We start from the raw sequence: 25,386 nt of genomic DNA on the forward strand, positions 1-25,386 counted from the left end.
ATTTGTTGCTATTAGGTACAATATATGTCCATCACAAGTTGTATTCTGAACAAAATGTTGTATGTAGTTATTAGAGAATGCATATAGTAAATATTCACTGTTTGACTTCTCATGCCCACCAATTACCAAACTTTAATTTTTGTAATTCATTGTTGGATGATTGAAATTTCCTCCAGTCATGGCATTATGATTAGGGAACTTATGTACTAATGAACTTAAGTTTTCTCTGTAATTTTTGGTTGTATCCAGAGGCGAGTCTGGTAGCTGATATATACACTCCTGGAAATGGAAAAAAGAACACATTGACACCGGTGTGTCAGACCCACCATACTTGCTCCGGACACTGCGAGAGGGCTGTACAAGCAATGATCACACGCACGGCACAGCATACACACCAGGAACCGCGGTGTTGGCCGTCGAATGGCGCTAGCTGCGCAGCATTTGTGCACCGCCGCCGTCAGTGTCAGCCAGTTTGCCGTGGCATACGGAGCTCCATCGCAGTCTTTAACACTGGTAGCATGCCGCGACAGCGTGGACGTGAACCGTATGTGCAGTTGACGGACTTTGAGCGAGGGCGTATAGTGGTCATGCGGGAGGCTGGGTGGACGTACCGCCGAATTGCTCAACACATGGGGCGTGAGGTCTCCACAGTACATCGATGTTGTCGCCAGTGGTCGGCGGAAGGTGCACGTGCCCGTCGACCTGGGACCGGACCGCAGCGACGCACGGATGCACGCCAAGACCGTAGGATCCTACGCAGTGCCGTAGGGGACCGCACCGCCACTTCCCAGCAAATTAGGGACACTGTTGCTCCTGGGGTATCGGCGAGGACCATTCGCAACCGTCTCCATGAAGCTGGGCTACGGTCCCGCACACCGTTAGGCCGTCTTCCGCTCACGCCCCAACATCGTGCAGCCCGCCTCCAGTGGTGTCGTGACAGGCGTGAACGGAGGGACGAATGGAGACGTGTCGTCTTCAGCGATGAGAGTCGCTTCTGCCTTGGTGCCAATGATGGTCGTATGCGTGTTTGGCGCCGTGCAGGTGAGCGCCACAATCGGGACTGCATACGACCGAGGCACACAGGGCCAACACCCGGCATCATGGTGTGGGGAGCGATCTCCTACACTGGCCGTACACCACTGGTGATCGTCGAGGGGACACTGAATAGTGCACGGTACATCCAAACCGTCATCGAACCCATCGTTCTACCATTCCTAGACCGGCAAGGGAACTTGCTGTTCCAACAGGACAATGCACGTCCGCATGTATCCCGTGCCACCCAACGTGCTCTAGAAGGTGTAAGTCAACTACCCTGGCCAGCAAGATCTCCAGATCTGTCCCCCATTGAGCATGTTTGGGACTGGATGAAGCGTCGTCTCACGCGGTCTGCACGTCCAGCACGAACGCTGGTCCAACTGAGGCGCCAGGTGGAAATGGCATGGCAAGCCGTTCCACAGGACTACATCCAGCATCTCTATGATCGTCTCCATGGGAGAATAGCAGCCTGCATTGCTGCGAAAGGTGGATATACACTGTACTAGTGCCGACATTGTGCATGCTCTGTTGCCTGTGTCTATGTGCCTGTGGTTCTGTCAGTGTGATCATGTGATGTATCTGACCCCAGGAATGTGTCAATAAAGTTTCCCCTTCCTGGGACAATGAATTCACGGTGTTCTTATTTCAATTTCCAGGAGTGTAGATCCAATTATAAGTTTATGCTCACCCTTGATACTGAGTCTTACCCAGACTTTTCACGTGCATTTGCAATTTCACATCAATGGATTCGAGTTCCATGTCTACTGCGACAACACAGTCTCCATTTATGATTGGTCTACCCTTTCAATATACGTTTAAATTTTGGTAAAAATTTCACTGCTATCACTGACTTTTATGAATACTTCAATGTCCAGCACTCTGTAGTGAATGATTCAGCAGTTAATCATTAAAATTTTAATATTCTCATCTTTAGGGGGCAATTCTTTGCATCTTATACTGACATTTCCAGCTATTGTTGTGTTGACTGGATGGGGAGTCACCTGATCAAGAAAACACTTTTGTGCAACCCAGACACAGTGAACTACATGTGTAGCAGCCTCTGATGTGTAGAGCATATCTGACCCATTTAGGGGAACACCACAGCTGTCAACCCTATGGTGCAAGTCCAGAAATTCACAGCCTAGCTCATCACAGAACGTTTGCAGTCTGCAGTTTGACATTCCATTTGACTTGTAACTGGAGCCATGATCAGTTCTGAGGTAATGCTGCAAAGTGTGAACTTTGTCAGAACTGCGTGAACAAGGCTGGACTTCTCAACCTCTTTTGCCATTGCCAGAATGATCCGAGTACAGCCTCAGAGCCCAGATGGCAGGCATCATTTGTTCTAATGTATTCCACACTCTGCAGACGGTTACAGGCTGCTTCTCCAATGGATGCCGAAATGGCCTCTTCATCATGGTTAGTTATGCTCCAGGGAATACACACAGAGTGCACCTGTCGTTCCTTCCCATACCTTGCTGAAATTCAATCCACATACCAAAATTGAAGAAACTCAGCAGGGTCAATAGTTGAATTTAATGCACTGAATTTTGTCCCCGAGCTGCAGGAAATGTTGGCGGCAGCAGCCTAAGAAGGAAAGTTGTGTACTAAGTGAAAGTGTGACCTTTCTTTCTGACCAGAAAATTGCAATTTGAGCTTACTAAAACCACTGTTGCTCTAAATTACCTAGTTCAGGGTAGGCATACTACAACTGAGACTGTTGAGGAAGTTGAAGTCTCATTAACTTTAGACACAGGTGTAAGAGTGGTCGACAGATGAGGAATGCAGCAGGGGCAGCTACCAACAGTGCCCATCCTTACCTCTCTGAACACCACTGCAGTGGCAACAGCTGCTTCAGCTACTGACAGACGTGTGGCTGCATGAAGTACAGAGACTCGCCAATCCACTGTGACACTCCTAATATTGACTTTTTTTGTCTGTCAACTTCTTGCTCAGTTCACTGTATCGTGCCCCTAACCGTTCATTTACCACATTTTCAGCTCTTTTAATCCCTTACCTTAACAATTTTTTAAAATTATGTTCCAAAAAGTATTTTTTATTAATGAAAAACATCCTATAATGAATGACATTACACACCAAAATGTAAAGACGGCTTTTAAAGCTCCAAATAATGAGTTACAAAATTTTGAAAATCACCAATAATAACACCTCAAGTATACTCATGCACTGGACTTTGACTAAAATATCCACCTGAACAACAATACAGGAGAGAATCTGAAATTGTGCATTTTGTTGTCAAGTATACAAAGCTGCACACAATAAAGACGACATATAACGGCAATCACCTCAATCAAATCACAACAGGCAGGCTACCAATGTAGTGCCAGGTGCTCTCTAGTGGCGAACACGTAAGCATTTGTGCTGAAATGGGCATAAGCGGAGTTTTATTTTTTTGAAGGTCTCTTCTTAAGTTGCCCAAGTACACTCAGCATTATAAGTTTCTGTCAAAATAATAATAACGAGATAACTCGGGTTTTTATATTAAGGGGTTAACTGTCCCTCCACTTTCTCAATCACTATTTCAGTCAGATATGACCACACCGACTTGTCCTACCTGGTCAGCCAGTGATGATTAGAAAGGAGGGATCCATAAGGCTACTTTCCCAGCAGTGGAGACAACTTGGGAGTCTGCTCCCATGAAACACCAATCAACAGTACCTAGCTTCATGTTCATGTTGACATTCACTTCGATTTTGTACACTCTGAAGGCGTTGAGGCCTTCAGTTAAGGAAACATAGCTCGCAGCGTGTCGGCAATGACTGCCAAGGCGATATTCGCATTTTCAATGGGTCTTCAACAGCCATGCATCAGCTTCCATGACCCTGTTAGATGGTGTCACTGTGACGGTGGTGGGCACTTTGGTGGAGTCTGAGGCAGATTGTGCACTCCCATCAGACAGTATGATAGGTGCAGTAAGCTGTGGCATGGCACTGGTCACTGCATTGTGGGGGGGAGGGGGACTGTTTGTGACCTCTCCTCTTCAGTCTCAGCTGTACCGGCTACCACACTCCTAAGTCTAACCCTCATGGCCCTTATATTTGCAAAAAGCACCAAAAAACAGTCTCCCCTTTCTCTCAGGAAAGTGAACTTGTTAAAGGAAATGGTCGCTAGTATGAAACAGTTTTTCCTTCAGTCACCACTTGGGGCTGGGCCAAATCTGATAGAAAGGTGGAATGGACAGTCCCTCCTGCTGCGGTCAGCAGGGGTTTGCAGTTTGTCTCTCCCACTGTTTCAGCTTTTAGGAGAAGCCTATGTCCCATTGTGTCATGGTCACCAAGTCTGTGACATTTGTGGTTGGTTTTAGAATTGTGAGTTTGACTGATTTGACAGAATTCTGTAAATTCAATCTGATGAAAGAGCAGGTGAAATCCTACTGGCAGAACATTTTAAAGATATTAACGTAATATGATGTAGCTCAATTCCCTGTTGCTTCCTTCCATACTCGCACGTGATCAATTTCTTATATCAAGAAAAATTTTCCTACTTCGATCATCATATCAGTATTGGACTTCTTGCCTTACTGCTATTGTTTCTGACAAAACTTACTCCATGAATACGCTAGGACAGATGAGTTGTTACAGAGGGGGGGGGGGGGGGGGGGGGGGGGGGGGGGGAACATGTTCCAAAAGAAAAAATATTGAAACAGAAATTTATTGAGAAGAAAAAAGTGTTAAAAAGATACAAAAGTGCACTCAGCCAGTAGCACATTAAAATGTCAGCAGAAAACATTACTACTGTCCTCGCTTGGGAAGCAAAGAAAATAATTTGTGTTTCAAATGCGTTCAGTGGAAAACAACACAGAGAGATAATAGGAACTCAACTTCCCACGAGAGTTCTAGAGATTTTTTTGCAAGGGGTGGCACAAACAGTCGTGCTTACTAGCTTAGTGACAGTATGTAGGCAGCTAGCAGCTAATGGCCTCACTCATCTTAGACACCTGTCAATATTGTATTGTTGTGATGTGACCAAATCAACCATGGTGGACTCAGCACGTTATTATCTAGCATAGCAGTGGACTACTGCCCCAGTGTTCGTGTTAACAAAGAACAAATGAGCAACAGCAAATGAATGAGACATGACTGAGCAACTGCAGTTTTGGGGGCTGGTGTCCCCTTTCCTGAGAAACAAGAAGATAGATTTCTTATTATTTCAGTTTGTGAGCTACTGGACTCTAGAGAAAATTTACTTACATTATACGTGACAGCTGCTCATGAAACTGAACGAAAAATGACAACTGTGGTGTCACCGCCAGACACCACACTTGCTAGGTGGTAGCCTTTAAATCGGCCGCGGTCCGTTAGTATACGTCGGACCCGCGTGTCGCCAGTATCAGTGATTGCAGACCGAGCGCCGCCACACGGCAGGTCTAGAGAGACATCTTAGCACTAGCCCCAGTGGTACAACTGACTTTGCTAGCGATGGTTCACTGACAAAATACGCTCTCATTTGCCGAGACGATAGTTAGCATAGCCTTCAGCTATGTCATTTGCTACGACCTAGCAAGGCGCCATTAACAGTTACTATTGATGCTGTAAAACATGTACCGTCAAGAGCGACGTTCACCATTTACGAATTAAAGTTAAGTATTCCAACAGCTACGTCCTTTTTTGCTAAAGTCTAATTTCCTTGTCCTGTTCCAGACCTCACGCCAGCCTGCGTGAGCTAAAATGCATGTCTTTCGGCTTCCTCTCATACCGGTGTTGCCTCTCCTGCCAACCCACAACAACAACTCCTTTAATCATTTTGAGACAGACATTATTGTGGAGCGAGCACTCATTAAATAAAGCAGTTTTCCTCTAGTCATAATACTTGGAGACATTTTTGCTAATCTCAACATGTTCCATATCCAGATTGAGCCAGCTGCTGTCTAGATGCACAAAAGACAAATTCGATTAATGAAAGTGAAAATACAAAAAATAGCAGGGGGTCAGCCTTCCTTACAACAACTGTCATGCGCACATATATAGACTTATGCATTTTACCTACCTGGGGCTGTACAGAAGCATATAGCCAATTGTTCCTCCTCCATTCCATTTGTGAGTGGAGCAAAACAAGTAAAGGCTGCAACGGTACAAAATATCCGTGGCTGTGCACCATGTTGACAAGATGTACTGCTAACGTAACAGACATCAAGGTACCAGACTAGCATTGCCACACAACCTCCGGGCAAGTGAAGCAGAAATACAAATGCTGCAGTGCTACGTAATGAGGCAGTGTGAAGTAATGCTTAGTAACTTCAGCACCAGAGCAATCATAAATCGGTGCAGAAAGAGCAGAGCTTGGTGATCCAGAATAATTACCAAATTATCACAGTGAGGCTAGGACCACAGACAAGACTGATAAATGAAGACAAATGCAATTGTAAACCCAGAGCCACAGTATCATAGATGCATGTTCGATTGTTTAAATAACGGGGCTTTCGGAGCTCAAACACACATCCAGTCATACTGCTATTCTGTCTGTGTCAATAAACCAATGAAAATGCCAGTCTATTGAGTTTCAGTCAAACCACAACGAGCTGGGCAATGACTTCTACCCGTCTGCTGATCTCGACACTGAGTTCCACCTGACACGATGCAAACCACAGCCGTGGTCCTCCTGTGCCGTCTACTGGGCATCGTGGCTGAGGAAAAATTGGGTGCGCAGCCAGTCCTCCTCCACTGAGGGATGTTGTGGACATTCTGCAAGCTGTCATCTCCACACTGACCAGTTGTAGCATGTTCGCATAGACCCCAGGCCGATTCGTGAACTTCTGCTGCAGTCTCGGTCGATTCACAGTGGATGGCACAGGCTCAGTCTTCACGGCAATCAACATCCAGGACTGCAGTCAGCCATCTACGGGAGCGCTGATGTGGCAGCCGCAACATACCGCAGAATGTCCGGGCAGGTGATGCCTACCTGTCCCCATGCCGCCACCAGCATGGCAAGCAGCTGCAGTAGTAACATCACAATGTGCTGCCGCAGCATCAGCACTTCTCCACAGCACGTGCTTACACCGGGTCACCACCCAACACATTGAGACGCTGAGAAATAAATGTTATTTCAGATACCACCACTTCCACTACTACTCTGGATGTAAACCAAACCGCTCAACCACACTCACTGAGGCTACCTCACACCTACATTGCTACTCTGCAAATCACACTTAACTGCCTGTCAGAAGGTTGATCAATCCACCTTCACAATAATTTCATTATTCCACTCTCAAACACTTATATTGTTCTGTGCGAATTCTGATTTCCTTTATTTAATTATGATGGTCGTTTCTCCCTATGAAGGTCGGCGTCAGCAAAATATTCACACATCCCGAGGAGAAGGTTGTTGACAGAAATTTCATGAGAAGATACCGCCACAATGAGAAATGTCTGTTTTAACGGTGTTCATCCCAAACCCTGTGTCATGTTTGCGAGATCTTCTCACCTGTTTCTTGATAATACAAAATGTGCTACACCTCTTTGAACTTTTTTGGCATAAATCCTATCTGGTAAGGATCCTACACAGTGCAGCACTGCTTCAAAAGAGGACTGACAAGTGCAGCGTAGGCAGTCTCTTTAGCAGTTCTATTGTATCTCCTAAGTGTTTTGCCAATAAAACACAGTCTTTGGTTCACCTGCCTCACAACATTATCTGTGTGTTCTTTCCGATTTAAATTGTTTTTAGTTGTTGTTCATAATCATTTAGTTGAATTTATGGTCTTTGGATTTGATTGATTTATTGTGTAACAGAAGTTTAATAGATTTCCTTTCAGCATTCATTTGAATAACATTACATTTTTCATTAATTAGGGTCAATTTCCAAGTTTTGCACAATAAAAATATCTTATGTAAATAATTTTGCAATTGGTTTTGATCTTATCATGACTTTACTAGATGATAAATGACAGTATTATCTGTAAACAACCTAAGACAGCTTCTCAGGTTATCTCCTAAATTGTTTACATAGATAAGGAACAAGAGGGCCTATAACACTACCATGGGGAACGCCAGAAATCGCTCCAGTTTTACTTGATGACTTTCCATCAGTTACTACAAACTATGAGCTCTCTGACAGGATATCATGACTCCAATTGCATAACTCAGATGATATTGAACAAGCACACAATTTGATTACAAGCCGATTGTGAGGTATGGTGTCAAAAGCTTTCTGGATATCTAGAAATATGGAATCTATTTGAAATCCTTTGTCAAAAGCAATCAACACTTTGTGTGAGTAAAGAGCTAGTTGTGTTTAACCAGAGCAATGTTTTCTAAATCGATATCGACAATGTGTCAGTTAACTGTTCTCTTCAAGGTAATTCATAATGTTCGAATACAATATGTTACACAAGCCTGCAGCTTATCGACATTAATGATATGGGCCCGTACTTTAGTGGATGACTCCTATTGCCCTTCTTGAATACTGATGTGATCCATGCAACTTTCCAGTCTTTGGGTACAGATCTTCCGTCACGCAAGTGGTTGTATGTGATTGTTAAGTATGCGACTATTGCATCAGCACACACTGGAAGGAACCTAATTGGCACACAGTCTGGACTGTAAGACTTATTATACACTGTGTTCCCTAGATCCTACATGAAGGATAATATGTCACCTATATACAATCTACTAAATTAGAAGGAAAGCTGCTACTTTGATGGAAAAATGCTGCTTTCTCAGTCCCATCTAAATGGCCACTGTATATCTCTGACTGATAGCTTGATATTTATCTTTCTACATATAAAATTTTCCTGCACCTGAAACACAGCGGCAGTTTTATGACAATGTCAAATGTATGGGTACCTCCGTTATGTCATATTACCTTTTAATGCACAACTAAATGCTGGTTTGACTAAAAGTTAGATGTATGTGCGTGGCCTAAAGGTGGGAAGACAGAAGACGACTGGTGTTCCACAAATTTGGTGAACATATGACAACAATGTTTAAACTCCCAACATACAAAAATTCAATTCACAACACAGTGGGGAGGCTCTTTTGTATATTTCTTGGACCTTAATGTAGTTATCAGCACAAAGAGAGACTTATTTAGCAGTTCGTAATCCTTGGGGCCTGCTGAGTAATAAATGTCTCAAGGATGTAATAAATTTTTATAACCAGTGACACTGCAATGAGCATTATTTGTAATTTAACTATACGACTATTGCAGCTATACAGCCATCATCAGGTTACCAGTAATAAAACATTTTATAAATTTTGGTACATTTATTATACTACGTGTGAGTTATTTATGAATAACATGATTTTACAAACATTTTCAAGTCCTTACTTCCATGCAGAATCACTGTTTCTGTTGCAGTCTATTTGTTACTGATTATTAATGCTACATTAACATAAAACATAATAAGTAATAGACAGCAACAGAAACAATGATACTGCATGGAAGCTAGAACTTGAAAACATATGTAAAATCATATTACTCATAAGTAACTGACATGTAATACAACAAATGTACCAAAATTTATAAAATGTTCTATTACAGAAAACCTGATGGTGGCTATATAGCAGATATAGGCCTCAAGTTCAAATAAAAATAATATTCATAGCAGCACAAGTGGTTACACAAATTTGGTATGCCTGTGAGAGATATATTTAGCAGTTACAGAAAAACCATAGCTATAAATAGTACCTGCAAGATCCCATCACCTGCACAGACACAAATATGCAGCTTTCCTTTCAACTGTTCGTCGCCTCATATCGGCTCCATTATCTAAACCTGCATTTCAAACAGAACTACAGACTAGCAAACATATGGTTTCAAGTAATAGCTACAGCTTGGCTCTGATTGTATACTATAAAAAGAGAAAATAAGTAAAACTACACCACTTCTCTGAAGCTTCACATTCTGCAAAGAAAAACAGAAAGATGACCCTGATGGAAATCAACAAACATAGGACACAGAATGCCAGCTTAGTATTAAATGATAAAACTCAGTTACTCCCCTCCCCCTTTCTGGATTAGATTTTAGTTACAAATAATATTGTAATTCAAAATTATTCTTCAACCGTTGTCAAATGTAATCCTTCCTCCTCCCCACCACCTTCATTTACAATTTGTCATTTTTGTATCTTCTGCACATCTGTGTAAGTCGCACATCATTTTATCCGTGTTCGTGAATTCGGTTGCCACCTGAATGTGGCCAAAAAAACCAAAAGTCAGTTTTTGGCCAAATAAATTTCATTTTGCAGAATGTCCAGAAGTGTTTTCTATATATATTATATTCTAGACCGGGCTATACAAGCGTTTTGTAATCTATTTCCTTTGTAGAATGGTTGCTTTTTCTTAGTATCCTAATGAACCAAAGTCTGCCACTTACTTTATCTACAGCCGAGACATAACCTATGTATTTGTACGAATTAACCCATTCCAATGGTGACTCTAAATATTTTAGGATACTATGGTGTTTTTCTCAATTTTGCGAGGTACATAATTTTGTACATTTAAAGCTAGTTACCCATCTTTGCACCAGTCTGAAATATTATCATAATCTGACAGAATATTTATGCTGCTTTCTTCAGACAGCACTTCATTATAGACTAAATTTGAGATGACAATATGCCTTCAAGGTCATTAACATTCATGAACAGGAAGGGTCCCTATGCACATCCCAGGGCACTCTCCATCCAAGATCACTCTGCATATTACCTACCACAAATTCCTCAGAATAGAGAGAAATTTTTCTCAATAGCCCATACTATCATACTTTTGATGATAAGCATATGTATAGTACAGAGTGAAATGCTTTTTTGGAAATTAAGAAACACTACATCTGCCCAAATGACTTACCTGTGGCTTTCAAGTTGTGAGGAGGACATGTGATGGTAGTTTTGTGGATCACTTCTGCTCTACTTTTTGTAGACTGGTATGACTTGCATATTCTTCCTACGAGGTGTGATTGGAAAGTTTTAAGAATGGATCCGCTACTGCTTACTGGTTTGGCGGGCAGGTACACAGACATTTGGGAGTGTCATTGCCTTGTCCTTTAATGCCCTCTGCCAGGAAGCTGTGTTTCCTTTATTCAGTTCGTTGTGGCAGCTGGTTGAGTGCGGGTCTGTTAGGGCTTGTTGCTGGATTCTGTCTGCATGAAAATGGACATAAAAACGGAGCAACGAGTTTGTGTGAAATTTTGTTTTAAAACCGAGAAATCAGCTTCTGAGACTTATGAACTATTACAAACAGCTTTTGGAGATAATTGTATGATCCAATCAAATGTTTTTGTCTGGTTCAATAGATTCTATTAAGATGAACCACTGTCTGGCCATATTTCCACCTCAAAAACGAATAAAAATGTCGTGAAAGTTTACAACTTGGAGCGCTCTGGTCGCAGACTTGCAATTAGGGAGATGGCTGATGAACTTAATTTAAGTTTCTATGCAGTTCAGTCAATTTTAACTGAAGATTTGAATATGCATTGAGTGTCCGAAAACTTCATTCCAAAAGTGTTAAGTGACCAGAGACAATACCAACTTGAAGTGTGCCAAGAACTGATTAATTGGACTAAAAATGACCCAGATTTGTTAAATAGGGTAATTACAGGTGACGAATCGTGGGTATATGGATACACTCCTGAAACCAAAATGCAGTCTTTGCAGGGGAAGATTCCAGGTTCACCACAGCAAAAAAAAAAAAGCATAGCAAAGTCGGTTGAAGGTGAAGACGATGTTAGGTTGTTTTAAAAAGAAGAAGAAGAAGAAGAAGAAGAAAACCAGTGGCAGATAAATGCTGCTGTCATATCAATGAGGCAGCAACGGTCTTTATCCAATGTGTGTGTATGCCATTCAATGCCTCATATGTAGTGAGTAGCAAATCTATCCCATTTCAGAATTTAATGTCTAGTCTGTCTAAAGTAAACACAAACTGGGCACTAACTGTAGAAATATGGAAGAACCTATGTCACTGAAAGCAGTGACTTGCCATACTGCAGACAAAGGAAATTTTACTCACTTTACAGTTTTAACTCCCCTGCATATACACCTACACTGTTGCTCACATAATTCATCAAATCATGGGGTACGACAGAACAGATATTTAACAAACCACTTTCTCAAACAATCGCTACAAGTGTCTAAGCATTAGTTTATGAAACATATTGTCAGAGTGATGAACTAATCACTGAAACATTCTTTGGAAATTCTAGGCATGAATGAAACTACATTCAGCATTGTGGACGTTCTTAGTTTCTTTTTATTATTTTCTTTACGAGTGTCTCACAAGTAATACACAAAATTAATACTTATGAAACTTTTGCTACATAAATTCAGTAAAATTATTACATTGCATAATCATTCATTACTTTTATGGAGAACAATGCTCATATTTGTGTGTATATAATGCACAAGCCGCTGTGAAGTCTCAGAACTGGAATGAAAATCAGTTCTGTATAGACACATCTAAAACATCTCCTTTCACTTTAACATAGCCCTAACTCATCATTTAATATTATAAGGTTAGTGTGTACAGAATTGTTGCTCTAGAAATAGTTGCTGCTCTCATTAAATTTTCAAATATAACGTCAAATTATTGTTGGTAAGAGAACTAAATAGAGAGAATATGCATCAGTTCTGTGAAACCTGGCATCAATGGCTGGAGGCTGATAACACTTGTTTTATGCTGCAAGACCGAACACTGACGTGATGCAGTACATAGACTTATTTTCCCAACGGACTGTACAGCTCCCGTCCGAGGCATTGTCCCAGTAACAGGAACTTGCAGTGTGGAGACCCGCTCCTGTCTTCTGCATAATCGTGCATGTAACTGCAAAAATGTAAACACATTAGTATTTCATTCTCCTAGGGTCATACTAGTAATACAAACATAACAGTTGCATTTTGATAGAGGGCAATTCCATGTCAAATCAACAAGTGCTACAACCTTACCCTCTTGGATTTAAATGAAATTAAGTATGCCTGTAGTACTCATAAATAGTACCACAAATTAATTTTTTCACATTTTTCTGATCAAAAGTTACCAAGTAATGGACTTTCAAAAATTGAAAAAAAAAAATGACAAATTTTTGACTCGCGGAACAATGTTCTTTTCTTTATAACCCGTGTTCTAATTAAGCTAGAACAATAAAATTTACTTCATTGGAAAGCTCTCTAAAGAGCTTTTGTATGATACCAAATATCATTAATTTAATACAGATATACATGTTGTTTATAAAAAACAACATTGCTGAATTTATCAAATTTTGAAAACTGTATTTTTAAAATTCTCAAAAAAATATATGTGAAAGATACACTTTACATCTACATATTCTGAAAGTTTCAACTTGGGATGAGCATGAGATCACTATCAAAAGCAATTTCACGTTAAGGGTGATGCTTTAAAAATTCGTAAAAACTAATTTATTTTAGATATTAAGCCTACTTCTCACCAGCTGTATGTTGTAAAATTTGAAAATTAAAAATAACTTATAATTGACAAAAGGACATGTTTTATGCTTCTGTAATTAATAAATATAAAATGAAAACTGAAAATAAATAAATGAATGAATGAATAAACATAAAAAAAATGAATACCTGAGATCAGACCTAAATTCAGTTAGTAATTACTATTATTTACAAATAGGCATCCTATTAGTCCACTTCTTCATACTTCAGACTAATCAGTCTGTTGCACATCAACATTTATGCACTGGATGACTTATATGTTCGTCCTGTAGAAGTTTGAGGGTTCACGATTGTCACTACTTCCCTACTGCTTATGGAAGGAATGTCTGGATGACTCAGAAATGTAAAAGATGGTGATGGTCCATGTGGACGTAAGAAACTGTGATTTCATCTTTCTGATTTTTTTCAAGTACACAGGTTAACCACCAGTGTCCATTATAATCACAAGCAACATATCCTTTTATGTCTTGGAACGGTATTGTATCACTGTCAGAAACTGTCACCAGTTCAATTTTACTATCATCAGAGTTTGAATACACTTTTGTTATTATTTTGTCCTTGCTAACAGGAATAAAAGTGTGAAGTTTTTGTGTCCCTACAATTTTGCAGCATTTCTCAAATCTCTCCATAAGTTTCATTTCTTCATTTTTGTGATCTTTAGTAGCATATTTGAAGTTCATTCCTTCTATGTTATCCTTGGCAAACATATAAAGTTGGTTTGGTGTCACTATTTGATCACTGTATGGCCGTTGCAAACTTGCTCGAGCTGCAAGTTGTTTATCTGTTCCACCAATACCATCACTAGCTCCCTTCCCATGCGAGGTGGCTGAAAATGCCATTCAGCTTCAGTTTGGAAATAATCTTCATGATGGCACAGGTTGATAAAGTTCTTCCTATTTTTATAATGAGCTGCTGCTCCATCAGAGAAATAATATATTTTTCTTGGTTTTCTACCGAATTTAACAGTCAGGAAGTCCAAGTACGACTGGAACAAATACAAAGCAACAGTGTCATGTGTTAGGCATTCTGATATGATTATAAAGACTTGTGTGCTCGAGTTTGTTCCCATCCTTGTAATAAGCAACAATGGGATGAATCGTTGCTTGGATGTTTGTCCAGTGACAGCCTTGAACTTCGTCCTGGATGACAAAGGAGTAATTCTCAGAAAAGTCACAGATCGCCAAGACCTCGCCTTCTTTAAGTTCATTTCTCAGTCTCTTTTGGAAGGTTGATTGTTGACTAGTAACGAATGTCATGTAAGCAATTTTAATTTAACAAAAAAACAATCAATAAAGTTGTCAGATGATTTTATGATTGTTTCTAGAGATGTGTGATCAACAGAAACCCATTGCTAACAAGTTATATTATCAATATCATTAGTATTCAACAAATCTTGTAAATATGTCAAATGTTTCTGGGCCAGGGCAGAATTTACATTCACCAAAATGACAAGCAGGTAATGACGGATTACATACAACTCTTGCAATGCAGTCTTTGTAAGTTTTTATTGGATTATCTTCATCCTTTGTCAGTTGAGGAATGTTACATCCAGTCAGCATGAGTTTGAAGTTTTGATGGGTAGTACACACACACACACACACACACACACACACACACACACACACACACACACTCTCTCTCTCTCTCTCTCTCTCTCTCTCTCTCTCTCTCTCTCTCTCTATGTGTGTACCACTACTTCCAGCTAAAACAATTTTTGGGACGTAGGTCTGCAAACTTCGAAAATCCAATGTGGAGCTCTGGATGGTTGTCTTTAAAGTTCGCGTAAATTTCTTTCAAATTACTTAAAACTATCCGTTTATGTTCTTGCAGTTTTTATCCATTATCTCTCACAAGCACAAAATCTTTTTTCCCAGGCATTGCCCTGCTTATCTCACCAGAACAATAAAAATTTCTAACAAAATCAGCAGTTGTTTGATCATGAGTCTTGCCAGGTTTTGGGTTTGGTGAAGACAATATTCCCTTGGCCTTCACCAAATCTTTGACTCCTCGAGCCATGTAATTTGTTACGTTAAATTCATCATGAAGCTTCTTAACACTCCAGCTTTTGGGTAAAATGGAAGGAATTTCCATCTGTTTACTTTGAGATGTACATGTACGAAATTTATCTTTTAGCTGACTGATCATACCAGATTCTGCATGATCATGTACCTCCTCCTCTTTTTCGGAAGGAAGCAATAATACCTTTGTTTGAATTTTTGAAGTTAATTTAATTAGTTTTTCCTTAGGATATTTTTCTTCACACAGTTGTTTCTTCTTAATTGGCGATTCAACAACTGACTGCAAAGAAGCATTCAGCCTTTCTAAGGCCTCACTTGCTGCAATGTCTTGTAAGTCACTATCACAAAAAACCTTTTCACTTTCTTGTTTCACCACAGAATACAGTAGATCATCATCATTTTCTGTGCTAGATATATCACAAATTTCTACTCTGGCAATTTTTTTTTTTACAGCAGTTGTCACACACTTTTTGATTTAAAGTGAAGAAAGGTTTTCTTGCTATCATCCATTGTGAAACAGGCCGTAAGTTTTTCTTGTGGTTATTGTGGCCCTTTTCATTAAATAGATTACAGCACAAAACTGAAATTTTAGGCATTTTATATTTCTCAAGTGAACAAACTAATTAAAAAAAATGTTTTTGAAGTTGAATGCCCCAGCTTTCTATATTCAATACCATACAATATTACTCCTCTATTCTTTCACTTCCTGTAAAAAAATATTTCATTATGTTAATAGTATGCAAACATTAACTGGTTGTAGGCATACAAACTTACAGACACTTGTGAGGTTTGTACGAAAGTACCTTTAAGCTAGATTCAAAACACATTTCAGAGTTAATCACATAATTTCACTACAGCTGCCTCACAACAAAATGTGTGGGTCACTTTCAACAATAGGCGAAAATTGCTGACAATATTAACCAGAGATAAAATACTGAATAGATTGCAGATAGTAACACCAAAGAATCATTTTATATAAAATATTTAAAATGAGAGATAGCTTCCTTTTTTTCCCATGGTTTTATAGCTATTAATAAATAGTTAGCACTAAAGTTCAATAGTCATTTATTCGTTTCAAAAGTACAATTTTTGGACCATGTAACAATATCTAACACTGTAATATTTTCATGTGTAGCAACATAATAGAAATTCACCTATCGGACTGATTTTGGAGAATCGTGGTAAACATAAAATTGCTTTTGATAGTGATCTCATGCTCATCCCAAGTTGAAACTTTCAGAATATGTAGATGTAAAGTGTAATTTTTTTTTTTAAGAATTTTAAAAATGCAGTTTTTCAAAATTCGATAAATTTAACAATGTTGTTTTTATAAACAATGTGTATATATGTATTAAACTAATGATGTTTGGTATCATATAAAAGCTCTTTAAAAGAGCTTTCCAATGAAGTAAATTTTATTGTTCTAGCTTCATTAGAACACTAATTATAAAGAAAAGAACATTGTTCCGCGAGTCAAAAATTTGTCATTTTTTCAATTTTTCAAAGTCCATTACTCGGTAACTTTTGATCAGAAAAATGTGAAAAAAATTAATTTGTGGTACTACTTATGAGTACTACAGGCATACTTAATTTAATTTAAATCCAAGAGGGTAAGGTTGAAAACGATGGTTTCATTTGTTGATTTGACGTGGAATGACCCTAGAGTGAGACTGGCGGTGACAGCAAACAACTTTATTTTGTCAAATACGTTACTACTGCATCGACAGTTACATCGGGCTACCTAACAGTAAGTGAGAATAAGCACTTACCAATATACTTATACGGCTTGTGCAATTTTACTAAGCCATTTAAACAACTTTCCACAACTGCTGTTGTCCACTGGTTAACTTTGCTGTGCTGATACGAATTTCCACCTATAGAAACTTCTATAGCCTCCTTAATAATTGCACTGACTTCATCAACGACGAACTGGAAAAAGTTACGGTAATGTAAACTACAATATTAGAGGATATCGCATGAACTGTTGAAGTCACAATTACCTCTTCTGCTGCGTCATCCATAGTCATTTTACTTCAACAAGTATAGTGCTGTTGTACAATAATGATACAACACATATCTCTTAACACCACTCACACCGCCTGTAGTTCGTGCAGTTTGTTAGGATTCGTGACAGACTGACAGTTTTCATGTGGTCTATGTACAATGTTGAACTTTGGTTAAACTTGAAGGAAAGAAATTCCTGTGATACTATATTTATCTTTGATTAAGCTTTGAAATAGCGAAAACAGAAAAACAGACGTGTGGCACGTGTATTGTGAAATGCAGCTGCGTATCTGTGACTTAGGAGAATCGTTTTAATGCTTGCATTGTGGTAGTATGTATTCTTCAGCGAAAATCCTACTATATCACAATGTTGTGTATGTTGACAGTCGTCACAGATGTTGGCCAAACTGCAATGAACAAGTGCATAGTCGGCGCGCTGTTGAATTTCAAGCAGTGGCCTGAGGTTGGGAATTAGGTTATGTCAAAAGGAAAACCGACTCCGTTATATGCCTTTAGGCCTTATGGTTGGAGCGAAGAACAAAGTCCTCTTCATTGCCTCCTGTTTTACGAAAATTATTTGTTAATTGGTAGTGGAGATGGCCAGATATTCTGGTACGATCTAAAAACTCTGAGACCAGAACGATCATATTTGCCGAATATCCGTTCGCCTTGTCTACAGTTACTTCGTTCTGGAAGTTATTTGATCTCGCAAAGTAAAGCCGGCGATGTCTCAATGTGGATCAAACGTGAGGGCGACTCTTGGATCCGCAAAAATAAGACTGACAACAACCACACTGGATTTTGCAGGATACAAGTTCTCGAGGTACGGGTTTTGCTGGCATTTTGTTTAAGAGTAACACATCTTTTCTCACGAATAAACTTCAAATCTTTTACAATATTCTTTATACAAAAACAAGTATTAAATGTACAGCAGAAGAGATTTTTAGCACGGTATTGGGGTTTGTCGTGTGGAAGTTATGAGTTTAGACCCAACTACTTTCTCCTAATTCAGATGATGAACGGTAATAGATGACGTACTTCACAGTTGCATTAAGAAGTCAACGCCAGAGCCTGAGGATGAGCTTATTTACATAATAAAATACAAGCGTAGTTAATGACTGTTAAAATAATGTGGGTAGATATTCACAAAGTAGACATTTCAGGTGGAAAATTTTGTTCCCTGTATAATTGTGTTCACATACTACTGAGGAAAGGGACCAAGTAACTGCTGAATTGATCTACATCAAACAGTACCAGCCCATCAGCATTACCAACTTTCTTTGTAAGCTGCTGGAAAGTATGGTGTGTCGGCAGTTGGGTTGGGTCCTGGAGTCACGTGGCCTACTAGCTCCATGTCAGGACAACTTCTGCCAGGGTCGCTCTACCACTGATAATCTTGTGTCCCTCGAGTCTGCCATCCAAACAGCCTTTTCCAGACACCAACATCTGGTTGCTGTCTTTTTTTACATATGTAAAGCATACGACACAATGTGGTGACATCATATCCTTGCCACATAATATGAATGGGGTCTCTGGGGACTGCTCCAAATTTTTATTCGAAACTTCCTGTCGCTCTTTACTTTCTGTGTCCAAGTCACTGCCTCCCATAGTTCCCCCCATATTCGGGAGAATGGTGTTCCACAGGGCTCTGTATTGAGTGTATCTCTATTTTTAGAGACTATTAACGGTTTAGCAGCCATTGGTCTCACATTCTCTGTATGCAGATGATTTCCACATTTTGTACTGCGCCTCCAATACTGGTGTTGCTGAACGGCACATCATGGCCTCTAGCCCATGGCTTCCATTTTCCAGCCATGAAGTCGTGTGTCATACGTTTCTGTTGGCGTCGCACCTTTCATCCAGAACCATAACTTTACCTTAATGACGATCCGCTCGCTGTAGTGGAGACATATCGATCCTTAGGACTCTTTTTCGATGCCCGATTGACTTGGCTTCCTCACCTTCATCAGCTTAAGTGGAAGTGCTGGCAGCACCTCAATACCCTCCACTGCCTGAGCAACACCAACTGGGGTGCAGATCACCCTACGCTGCTGCAGCTCTACAGAGCCCTTGTTAAATCCCGCCTTGACTATAGGAGTCTGGTTTACAGTTCAGAAGTGCCCTCAGCATTGCGTTTACTCGACCCAATGCACAACTGTGCCATTTGCCTAGTGACGGGAGCTTTTAGAACGAGTCCAGTGTCCTGGTGGAGGATGGAGTCTCTCCATTGCTGATCCAATGTGCACAACTGCTCACCAGTTATATTGCACACATTTGTAGTTCTCCTGCATACCCAAATTACTGTCTCCTTTTCCCAACCACAACGGTTCATGTCCCGCATCGGTGGCCCATGTCAGAGCTTATGATTGCAATTCACGTCCGGTCCTTTTGTGTGAACTGGAGTCCTTCCCGTTACCACCTCTCCTCCAGGTCCATTCACGTACATCTCCATGGTGTACACCTAGGCCACAGATTATTCTGGACCTTTTGCGTGGGCCTAAGGACTCTGTTAACCCTATGTCTTTCCGCTATCACTGCCTCTCGACTCTCCACATGTACCGAGGCCATGTAGTGGTTTACACCGATGGCTCAATGACTGATGGTCACATAGGCTTTGTGTATGTTCATGGAGGACTTATTGTACAGCACTCCTTGCCAGATTGCTGCAGTGTTTTCACTGCAGATCTGGCAGCCATATTTCATGCTCTTGAGCACATCCGCTCAAGCCCTGGCGAGTCCTTTCTCCTGTGTACTGACTCCTTGAGCAGCCTACAAGCTATCGAGCAGTGCTACCCTCGCCATCCTTTGATAGCGTCCATTGAGGAGTCCATCTATGTCCTGGAACAGTCCCGTTGTTCAGTGGTGCTTGTGTGGACCCCAGGACATGTCAGAATCCCGGGCAATGAACTTGCTGACAGGCTGGCCAAAGAGGCTATGCAGAAACTGCTTCTGGAGATGGGCATCTCCGAAACTGACCTGCGTTCTGTCTTACCCTGCAGGGTTTTTCGGCTTTGGGAGACAGAATGGCTTAACAGTACGCACAACAAACTGCGTGTCATTAAGGAGACTATGAATGTGTGGAAGTCTCCCATGCAGTCCCCTTGCAGGATTCAGTTGTCTTCTGCTGGCTCTGCATTGGCCATACCTGACTAACACATGGTTACCTCCTCCATTGCAAGGACCCACATCAGTGTCGCTGTGGCTTACAAATGATGGTCGTCCACCTCTTGCTGGACTGCCCACATTCAGCTGCTCTGTGGTGAACTTTTAACTTTCCCAGCATCCTACCTTCGTGTTGGGTTACAATGCCTCAACAGCAGCTTTAGTTTTAAGTTTTATTTGTGAGGGTGGGTTTTATGATTTGATCTAAGTTTTAGCATATGTCCTTTGTCTCTCTGTGTCCTCCACCCTAGTGCTTTTAGTGGAGGTATGAATGTCTTGCAGAGTGACTGGCTTCTCCTTCTTATTCTCATGGTCAGCCAGCCATGGTAATCTGCTCTCTTGTTTTGATCTCTTCTAGATGTTTCTTGTGTCTGTCTGTGGTTTTCTTGTCTTATTTTGTCCATTTTAGTGTTTGTTGCCCTTCTGTCATTCTTGTGGTTTTCTCCTTTCTTCCAGCTGTCTTTTGTATATCTCGATTATTTTACTCCTCCCCTTGTGGAATGATTTTAATCGGAACGAGGGACCAATCACCTAGCAGTTTGGTCCCTCCCCCCCCCCCCCCTCCCCCCTTTTAAACCAACCAACCAATCAACCTCTACCCATCATTATTTTTAGTATCATTGACTACACAGTGGGAACATTAAGTCACTGCTTGTAACATGTATCTTTTGTTATAGATTTTATAATGATTCTTTTTTCCTCTTTTCGTCTGTTCAATCACAACATGACCAGACTCTGGTTGGAATCAGTTACAGTACTGTGAAATCCTTGTGTTATTTTGTTCTGTACAATAAGAAATAAAAGATTATCACTTAAATGTAAGTGGGCAGTGTGACATTGTTTCCAAGCTGAATGTTATATACAGGATGACACAGAAAATGCACTGATCCATGACATAATATAGGCAGAGTGTTAAAACTTGGCATATGTGCCTGAAATGACATGGTGTTTTATTTCAACCAAAAGTGAGTCCCAAAAATTGGCCACAGATGGCACTGGACAGCAACACATCAGTGACTCTGCTTGAGAATCTTTATGAAATGAGCTGTAGTGAGAGAAGAGTTGGGTCCCCAGACCCCAATCTGGATATTATTGGCTGTGGGGTTAGCCGAAGTCACAAGTCTATCACAGTTGTCCAACCTCAAGGGCGTGCTAAAAGAAAACATCTGACAAAAATTTCTTACCCTACCTGCTGATAAAATGCTGTGCACTGTTGTTCACAGTGTTATGGCTTGACTAAAGGCATTCTTGGCGAGTGTCAGCTGACATATTGAGCATTTGTTATAAAGCATGTCATCTTTGCTAAAAATCAGTTGTGATGCTAAATTATTGCTTTCATATCAAATGAAGTGCCATCTGTCAGTCTCCTGTGCACTTTTTTTTGCTTTCAATAAAACCCTATGTAATTTCAAACGTGTGTAAATTTCTCTCTCTCTAACTACATTATTCTATGAAATATTGAATTTTCAAATGTTAACGGTCTTTTGGGTTACTCTGTGTATTAGTAGCTACCTGATCTGTACTAAAGATGATCCAAATCACATTAACTTCAGGGAATCAGTACTTCATCACAATACAAGAAATGGACATACAATTGACATGCCGTACTCCAGACTATCGGGGGTCCACTGTCATTGTAAACATCATGGCCTCATGGTTTTTTAACAAACTCGGACTTAATACAAACACAGTGTTTATGAATAAATCAAAAGTACTAGGAAAATGGATTGCATGTAAAAGAAACCGTACTGTTTAAGAGTTCATTAAAGTAGTCACCCAGTCAATAGGTTTCTAAGAACATGATCGTAATATATGTACTTGTATTTAAATTAGTAACACTGTGTTACTGGAAACACAATCCTAGAATTAAACAGAAAGAAACTGTAGAAACTTGTGCAGCCAATATTAAATAGGTAAGAAACTGTGCGAACTTGTACAGGCACAATTGTAGTCACCCATCTCGGCCGTTTGTGCTAATGTCATAGGTAGACAATTGGTTCTTTTTTGCTGTAAAACTCTGAACCGATATTTCTCAAAAATGCTTGAAGTGGGGTTCACTTGTGGGCAGCTAGCCTCTTAATGCGGGCGTTGTAAATCCAGAGTTTGTATCAGTTTATTACCTAACTCCACAGAGCTCGTGTTGGCACTGCCATATTGTGTGTTCAAATTACCTCTTGAGAATCAGGACCAGCTGGTTATTTGTGTGCACTCTGTACAGTTCTGGTGTCAGAAGACTTAACAGTTGTGAACTATTATTCTGCTCTTTCACCTGAGGCCATTTCAGAATTGGCTGCTACGAAGCAATGTGGCAACCGGTGTAAGGTATTGGCCTGTTATCAGAGCAGGCAGGGTGATTGGTATCTTCCAGGGTGGATGCCATTGTATTCTTGCAGGGTGGATGCCTTTGTACCTGGCTGTAGGGTAAGTGGAGACCACGTCAGTAATCTTCCATTCAAAGCTGTCTTCGATGTATTGCATCGGGTTTGGGATTTGACAGATGTCAGCTCCCCTTTTTTACAAGATAGAGCTGACAAGCCCTTGGCTTTATGAAGAAAAAATGCTGTTATCAGTTTGAAAAAATTTATTTACTCAACATTTTCCCCCTAGGCTCAATACATGAAAAAATAGGCAAGTTTCACTGTGATGACCACCTATTGAGGAAGGGCGTTGTCTTGCCAGTACAGGATTCCCTTTATCAGCTTTCCTCAATGTTTGTAGACCAATTGTTGCTTCACTTTGTTAAGAAATTCAACATAGTCTTTTGCCGTGATGGTTTTACCGTGCTGTAAGTAGTCAGTCAGTTGGATTCCACCTTTATCCCAAAAGACGGATGTGAGCAACTTGTGTACACTTCTGTTTGCGTTTTGAACTTATTTGGATGTGGAGAACCAGTGTGTCTCCATTATTTGGAGTGTTCTTTGGTCTCTGTACTGTAAGTGTAGATCCACATTTCATGCTTCATCCACAGTGATGAAACAATAAAAAATACCACAGGATCCCAGTAAAATTAGAGCAAAATGGACTCTGAAACAACCATTCATTCATCTTTTGGTCTGCACTAATACATTTGGTAAAGAGCTTCCTCATGTCCAGAATCTTGTGGCTAATGTGACATACACATTCGTGGGATATGCGTAGGATCTCTATCTTTTTTAGCAGTTACCCTCTGATCATCAGAGTTCACGGTTTGAACAGCATTCATAGTTTTCAGAATTGTAACTTGAGTGGACCTTGTAGGACACTTTCATGTTCAGCGCTCTATTTTAAATGCAGCAACTCAATTCTTTATCCACCCAAGGGACTCACAGCTCATTTGTGGCTTCATGTGTGACGTGTACGATGCCCTGAGCTATTGCAATCTTTCTTCTCTCCCGTGCTCCGTTCACTTCCCCATATATATTCCTTTCCATCCTAGCTCCTCTCCCTCCTGCCCCCCCCTCTTTCTCCCCCTTGGCGTTTCCGTTTATGATGACCCAGCTAGTCCCTCGGTTCCACTATTTCTTTGGATCTTGTCTTAAGGTTCCATTCTCCCTTTCCTTTTTCCACTTTTTTCTGATTCCCTTTGGGGTTTGATCTCCCTTTCTGCCTTATGGTTTCGTAGTGTGAACCATTTGGGGGAGAACTCTGTCCCTAGCATCTCCAGTGTGGGTTCTGGGTTCCTATCCCCCTCCCCCCTTCTTCCCCTTTCCCTTCTCTGCTATAGTCCATTTCCCTCTGCTAGGTCACAAGCACATGTAGCCAGTCCATGTGGTAGGACTCTTATTAACCCATCTGGCTGAGCTCCCTGAATCCCTGATTTGTGCCACGACAGATTAGGACACTCTCTACTCTTTTTTTGTGGAACACATCAAAGATAAGTTTGGTGCAGTCGACTCACTTAGTAAGATGCAATCTGGTTCCCTACTGATTAAAACCTCTTCTGCCAGTTATTCAGTTTCCCTTTGTGCTTGTGAGTGCTTAGAAGGCAGCATGATGAGCATTACTCCTCACCAGTCCTTAAATATCACTGAGGGCATTATTTTCCACAGGGCTTCCTCCTTCAGGAACTCGGGACTAATCTGGAATGTCATGGCGTTCATTTTATCCAGCTCAGTCTCTTCTTTCATCGGATTGCCTGATCAGTTAAAAGGAAAGGAAGATTCAGGAATTCAAAACTCTTGACTGTTTATCCTACTCTGAGGACCCACAGAAATTCGACTGTCTCCACCCGCTATCTTTAATCTCGACCTTTGCTTCTGTTGCATCCTTTCCTCCTCTGTGTTTCCTCTTTACCTCCCTCCTGTTCCCCTTCCCTTTCCTCCTCCCTTGTTGTTCCCATTCCCTTCCCTCGTGGAACTGCTCCTTCTCCTCAGCCGAGAAGAAGCCCCTCTTTTTTGGCACCTGCTGGGCATGTGGCTCCTCCTAGGAAACCCGCTCCCCAGTGTCTCCAGGACAAGAAGCCTGTTACTTAGTTGAATGCAGGCCTTACCCTTCAAAGGAGAAGAAAGAAAATGTGTAAGACTCAGATGAGGCCCCTTCTTGACACATCCCTCTCAATGAGGCGATGTCACTCCATCCTCACCGGTGATGGACACTGGCTTGGCACAGTGACCACAACTTTTCCTCAACTGCCATCCCACCTGCTCCACCACATAACAGCATTACTAAGTCTGTATCGAATTTGAATGACATCATCCTTTTGGCATTTGCTTCAGCAATTCCTTCTACCTCAGGTTTCCATGACAGAAGACTGTCCCTTGGTGGACCCCCAAAATTGCTGTG

At 40.8% G+C, this 25,386-nt stretch overlaps 2 protein-coding genes across 3 annotated transcripts in view; one reads left to right on the top strand and one right to left on the bottom strand.

Annotated features, from left to right (window-relative positions):
* Positions 1-12,203: 12,203 nt before the first annotated feature.
* Positions 12,204-17,671, bottom strand: LOC126106622 (dynein light chain Tctex-type 1). The gene is made up of 3 exons (XM_049912974.1): positions 17,460-17,671; positions 17,229-17,388; positions 12,204-12,803 (listed from the first exon to the last, which is right to left on the bottom strand). Exons 1-3 carry the CDS (start codon positions 17,484-17,486, stop codon positions 12,655-12,657), a joined length of 336 nt encoding a protein of 111 aa, XP_049768931.1. The 5' UTR covers positions 17,487-17,671; the 3' UTR covers positions 12,204-12,654.
* Positions 17,672-17,810: 139 nt separating this feature from the next.
* Positions 17,811-25,386, top strand: part of LOC126106621 (uncharacterized) — a 52,109-nt gene continuing 44,533 nt past the window's right edge. For both annotated transcript variants that reach the window (XM_049912972.1, XM_049912973.1), the window contains exon 1: positions 17,811-18,286. In XM_049912972.1, the coding sequence (XP_049768929.1) occupies positions 17,942-18,286 (345 nt within the window). In that variant the 5' untranslated portion in view covers positions 17,811-17,941. The remainder of the gene's footprint in view (positions 18,287-25,386) is intronic.

This window comes from Schistocerca cancellata, chromosome 10 (assembly GCF_023864275.1).
Source record: "Schistocerca cancellata isolate TAMUIC-IGC-003103 chromosome 10, iqSchCanc2.1, whole genome shotgun sequence".
Taxonomy (NCBI): domain Eukaryota; kingdom Metazoa; phylum Arthropoda; class Insecta; order Orthoptera; family Acrididae; genus Schistocerca; species Schistocerca cancellata.